Raw genomic sequence first — 6,096 nt, 5'->3', positions numbered from 1 at the left:
CCCCTGTAGCCTGCAGTGTCTGTCTCTAGGTCACCTTGGTATCCGTTAGCCCTCAGGGTCTGCCTAAATCACCTTGGTATCTGGGGATCTAACAGAGCAGAGGCTCTACAAATGTTTGTTGGATGGAGAAGTCTAGTTCCTTCTGGGGTTTTCTTCTCCGCCTCCTCCTCCCCTTTCCCCTAGGCGGGCTGAGGTCTTTCACCCTCAAGGAGCACACCTTTCTCAGGGGTGGACTGGATTGGTTCAGTGGGCATGTCCTCTCCCAGGGTGAGCAGGGGCTCTCTCTGGGCTGAAGGTGGGGTACAGGGGGCTATGTAGTGCATGGCTCCTTCCAGAACTGGGCCAGGAGAGACTTTGCTGGTGAGGACCATTCAGACTTTGGTCATTCCCAGCATTAGCATCGTCCAGTTTCACACTGGAGCATTATGAAAATATAGACATTATTAGAACATTCCAGAGCTAGAGCCACAGAGCTAGTTAGTGGCAGAGGCAAAACTAGGCTTCAGTCCCTCTAGTTCAAGGCTGGAAGAGTCAGATAGAAGAGAACAGAAATGAGCAGCCAGCCCCAGAAGTCAGGAAACAAACAGAGCCAGGACCCAGGTTTTTGTACAAACTTTAATCTCTGGAAGCTCACTGTATGAGGGATGATAGCAAGAGCTTGGGGATGCTAGTCAGAGTGGTTATAAATGTATTTCATTTAGACAGAGACAGCTGTGAGGAGCTGAATTGCTGGGGTGTCTCTACTTACACTCATCCAGAGAGCCTATTTATCCAAATTCTGCCCAAAGGGTTACCCTACTGTGTTCCCAAGAGTATGTGCATGTGGAGTTGTTAGGTATGGGGGGGGGGTGCTCAATAAATACCCACTGAATTATAAGGATAATTGAATCCATTATCTACTCAAAATGGTAGACATGGGGAAAAGAGGGCTTTTAAAGGAAGAAAACATAAATTACCCATAGGTCTACAAAGTCCACATTTTCAGCATTCCTCTTCCTCACAGGGGGGTGAGTAGGTGTATCATTTATCGGGTCATGGGCTGACCTCCAGGAAAAATTGGTGGGCGAAACCTGATGGTGGTCAACTTGAAGACTGGATATCCACCTCACTTCTGCTCTTGCTCGCAAATGGGTTGAGCAAGGTCCAAGGCATACAAAGGAAAAATACTCAGTGTTTCTTGCTGGTTTTGACCCCAGGCTGTGGTGGGACTGCAGTCTTTTCAAGGAAGGGGTGGCAAGACAAGGGTTCCTAGGAGCAGTCTGAACTCCAGCCAATGACTCTCTCCAGAGCCTTTGTCCAGCTGAAGGGAAGGTATATTGTCCATGGTAGTGGTGGGGAGCAGTAGCTAAGACCGAAGTTCTTTCTTAGGCTCTTTGGGTTATGGGGCAAGGGGGACAGGACTCCATCCCATCCTTTTTCTCCTCTAGCTCCTTGTCATCCTGAGAAAACCCATCTGGAGCTGGTTTCCTCCCTGTCCAGAAGGGGTGCAGGTGGGCTGGGAGCCTGACCTACCCTTCCCAGGCTCACATCATCTGAGGTGGAGCCAGAACATCTGGGGAGTGATGCTGATACCAGGATCCAAAGCTGTTGCCATAACCCCCAGTGGGCAGGGTCCCTGCCTTGGGTAGATCCCAGAGGGATGGCAGGGGTGGGGAGCAGGGAGACAGGGAGACAGGCCTACTGAGCAAGTCCCCTTCCTGCCCCCCAGAGTTCTGCTTCAGGAGCTTCTTGTATTTGGAACGTTTGTTCTGAAACCAGATCTTTACCTTCAGGGAGAAAAGGGGAAAGAATGGAAGATCAGGTGGAATATATGTGCGGAAGGATGTGACCAAAGTCAAGGAACCCAGCAGTAAGGAGCAGTCCTGGGAGAAGAGCAGAAATTGGGAACACTGCTCCAGTCCTCCACAGCCCTGGATGCCCCTGAGTTCCTGCCTCTGAGCTCTCCCAGTCTGGGTACCCTCCTTTACCTAAACCTACCCCTGCCCCCCCCCCCAACACCTTTTAATACATTCTGCCAGATTACTGAAGGCCAGCTATGAACACACCCTGGATGACTGTGACAGCAGGGCTAAGGGACTCATCTGTCATTCCCACCCTGGGGGCTGAGTTCCCAGAGAACACCCTTAGGAATGGTTAGCATGCAGGAAGGATGGGACTGACCCCACCTGGGTCTGGGTGAGGCCTAGCTGTGCAGCCAGCTGGGCCCTCTCGGGCAATGCCAGGTACTGCGTGTGCTGGAAACGCTGGTTTAGATGCTGCAGCTGCAGGCTCGAGTAGATGGTCCTTGGCTTGCGCAGCCTCTTGGTGGGGGTCTGGGGGAGCCGCTCCGACGGCTCTGGGGACAGCGGCAGCTTCTCCGAATCTGGGGGACAGCACAAGATGAAGGGTGGGATGGAGGGGGGGGCGCACAGTTTTATTGGCTCATTTGCATCTCGTTTGCATGTTGGCTTTGGATTAGCACAAAGCCCAGGGACCCGGCTGGTCCTTCTCTACCCTCAACTCCAAACTCCTTTCAAACCTCACGTCCACTGTGCTCCAAGTGGGACCAGTTGCAGTTCTTGCCCTCAGGGAACTCACACTCTTGTGGGCCCGGTGACCCCAGGAAGAAAACGCCTAGGGCCGGAGCGAGGGCGGGGGAGGTGCCCGCGGCAAGAGGTCAAAGTTCAGCCGGTGGCGGTGGCGCCAGGTTGGGTTGGGTTGGGTAGGGGCGGGGCGGGGTGGGGCAGAAAGGCTCCTTCGAGGGCTGGGCCGAGGCCTGGAGAGGACGGGGGCAGGGCGTTCCAGGCGCGGGGAACTCACGGGCAATGCTTAAAGGAGCTGCACAGCGTCTGCGTGGCAGCCTCCACGCTGCCAGAGGAGGGCGGGTCCGAGGGGCTCCGCCGAGCGGCCCCGGCGCCAGCATGAGCACCTCTCCCAGGGTCCGAGTGCGGAAAGCGCCGGCTGCGCAGGCCCTCCCGGCCATTCCCGGATCCCGTTGCGGTGTGGCCGCGGGAGATCTGGTCACCTCCTGCCCCTGGGCTCGGCCTCCAAGGAATCTCGACAGTGGAACAGCCCGGCCCTAGAGCGCTGGGGGCGAGGGGTTCTCCACTTCCCGATCCGGGCGGTTCCAACCTGCGCCACTCAGTGGGGACACGGAGACCGTTCCACGCAGATGGTAGGGCTGGAGTGGCCCAAGCGGCTGAAATGTCCTCGGGCTTGGGACAACGTGTGTTGCAGTCCAGGCAGGTCTCCTGGCCGTCCCAGCGGAGGGGGCGCTTGACCCCGGTGCCCAGATGGCTGGGGTGCACCCTTGTTCCACCTCCTCGGCGGTAGTCCTCCTGTCTGGCGCACCCCACGCATCAGGTTCAGGGCCCTTGGCCCGCTGCGGTGACCAGTTGCCTTCACCTCCCCCGCATCCCTCTCCAGTGGGCCCGGGACGCTTTGGGCTTCTCAGATCCACCTCCTCGACCCCCACCTCAGTCAATTCCCAGAAAAACTGTTGGGTTTCCTCTCCGCCCGCGCCTGTCCCGCCTTCACGGCTCCCAACCTACTGCTCCAAGCCCGGGCCGCAGCTGAGCGACCACCCGCGCCTCTCTGGCTGCATGGACGGGTCATTTTGGAAAATGATGCAGAGAGAGCCTGGGAAGCAGCCCGGGCTCCTGAACTCTCACAGCCCTCAGGCGCCCTAACTCTCCCAGCAGACCCCCGCTGATTCCTTCACTGACAGCTGCCTTTCTCCACACCAGCTAGAGCAAGTCACGACAGGATCTAAGCTGGTCGGGACTATGAAGCCCGAGGGCCTCCCTGAAGGCGCCACTGTCCCGCCAGCTCACCCGGGTAGTGGCACGTAGCTCACTTGGATCCAAACCTCCCCCTGCGGCGGGGGGGGGGGTGGACACGGAGTGAGGGCAAAAGGAGGACCCCAAGCCCTCTCCCACACTCCAATCATTCAATCTACAGTAAGCCAAGCCCACCAGTTTCTGTAGAAAAAAGCTACAATCTAGTCTAAGGACAACTGTGGTTTTCGTTACACCCGGGGAAATTCCGTAAAGAAAAGCAACTCTCCACTCCCTCGTCCCTAAACCAAGCAAAGGGAAGGCGGGGAGTGAAGCAAACAGGGCTGAAAACACCATCCCCATTTTTAACAGTTATCTTAAGGACAGGGTTATCTTACTCCCACCCCACCCACTAACACACACTCACACACAAATGTGCCTCCAAGGGATTGTTTGTAGAAACGAGATCATTTGTAGTACACCCTCCACAACAGCTCCTCCAATGAGACTCAGTAGCCTGGGAGAGGCAACCCTAGTTCTGGCACAGAAGGCAGTTAACTTTTGGGGGCTCTGAGGAAGTTCCCTAAAATCCTCTTTTCTGGCCTCATGCAGTGAAAGTCCATTTGCAAGGGCGCAGAGCCTGGAAAACTGGCTGGGTCCTTTGCCCATGCACACCCTTTCTTTGGGCCTCAGTGTGCTTATCTGTACATCAAGGAGGTGGAGCTCCCAAATCTTTAGGGTCACTCCTAGCTCTGATGTTTATGAGCTTCTGTGTCTCAACAGAGTGACAGAAGGCAAGGAAGATGTCTTGGTCCTGGGCTGACTCCAGCGAAGTCACCCAGTGGATGTGCAACCTTGGAGGAAACTGCCAAAAACAATTGTGGGGGAATTAGGTGGGAGGCAGCGAGTGCAGGGGACCTGAGGTCTAAGCTGGCAGCCAGTACAGGTGGTGTATGTAGTGTTGTATGGGTTCTGTCCATGCAAGGACCAGGACCAGGAAGACAGCTTCTTGGCTTCTTTGATGACCTCCAGTGAGCACTTTCTCAGGAGCTCAAAGTTGCTCTAGGCAATGGGAACTGGGGCCTAAGCTACCCCAAGGGCAAGAGGCAAAGATGACAGAGGCTGGCCTGCTTCTTTGGCTGGAAGGCTGTGGTTTACAATGAGAGAGACTGCCTGACCCACCTGTGGCTATATTCTTAGAACAATGGATGATAGAGTCCTAGCCCCAGTTTCTCTCAGGTCAGCTTCCAGTCTCAGTCAGACACTTTGGGCAAAGTCCAGGAGAAGAGGAAAAAGGGGCCCCCAAATAAGCCCCCACTTCTACTGCCCTCCAGCTGGGACCTGATTTCCAGTTTTCAGGCTTTGGACTTGAGCACTGTTTTCTAAGACAAAACCAACGCACCGGAGAGGGGCGACCTGGGGAAGGCGCATGCACGACTGAGAGAATCCCGGGGAAGGGGTTAGGCACCCACATCCACATCTGGATTCTTTCAGTTTTCCGTTACCCGTAGGTACACACAACTCCAGGGCTCCAGGGGGTGGGGTAGGGAGCCCCGCTGCGCCGTTTCACACAACTGAAAATCGAAACCAGGTCGATCTTGAAAGGAGACCTAGATCAACTCGCCTCTGCCCCTCCCCCATGCCTCCCGCCCCATCCCTTTGCCCTCCTCCCACCCCCAGAACCCGTGGAATCTAAGGTCTGAATCCCGCTAGCTGCGCCCAACCAGGCGAGGACGAGGTTTAGGGGCGCACAGGAGCAAGACCCCGAAGGTGGGAAGAGCAGCCGCGGCCGGACTTACCTGCCTCCCGCTCCTGCTGAGAGGGCGCCGTGGGTTGCTGGCAGGGCAGGTAGGCGTCGTCGGGCGTCGTCAGCCCGGGGTAGGGATAGGGCAGGAGGTGGCCGTATGGCCCAGAGTAGGGCAAATCGGAGGCGGCTGCGGTTGCGGGGGACAGGCCTAGTGGGTAGGCAGCCACTACCGATGGGACGGGGGCGGTATCCGGGAAGGCGGCTTTGGAGGCGTCGGGGCCAGGGAGGGGACAGGGCAAAGAGGACATTGCGGCCGGGGCGGGGGCAGAAGGGCCTAGGCCATGACCCCGCACGTAGTTCGCTCTTGTCTGCCAACTCTCTTTTCCGAGCCTCGGGCGTTGGGGCCGAAGGAGCCCCACAGCTAGCTTCCCCTGCACTCAAGATCCCGGGGAAAGTGTCTCTCTGCGCCTCTTCCAGCGGAGCGCGCGCGCCTGGGAAAGGGGTTCCGGGGGGTTGCCCCCATGGCTTTTCCCCTCCCCCCTAAGTCCATGGGGGCCCCCCTCTTCTCGTTCTCGGGTTCAGTTCCCGGGACCC

The 6,096-nt window shown here is 57.1% G+C and overlaps 1 protein-coding gene across 1 annotated transcript; it reads right to left on the bottom strand.

The window, feature by feature from the left end:
- Positions 1–518: 518 nt before the first annotated feature.
- Positions 519–5,870, bottom strand: DLX4 (distal-less homeobox 4). The gene is made up of 3 exons (XM_016215593.2): positions 5,555–5,870; positions 2,166–2,362; positions 519–1,766 (listed from the first exon to the last, which is right to left on the bottom strand). Exons 1-3 carry the CDS (start codon positions 5,808–5,810, stop codon positions 1,524–1,526), a joined length of 696 nt encoding a protein of 231 aa, XP_016071079.2. The 5' UTR covers positions 5,811–5,870; the 3' UTR covers positions 519–1,523.
- Between the last annotated feature and the right edge of the window lie 226 nt (positions 5,871–6,096).

Source organism: Miniopterus natalensis, chromosome 17 (assembly GCF_054644295.1).
Source record: "Miniopterus natalensis isolate mMinNat1 chromosome 17, mMinNat1.hap1, whole genome shotgun sequence".
Taxonomy (NCBI): Eukaryota; Metazoa; Chordata; class Mammalia; order Chiroptera; family Miniopteridae; genus Miniopterus; species Miniopterus natalensis.
Note: the sequence above shows the minus strand (reverse complement) of the source record. Positions and strands in the feature narration are given on the sequence as shown.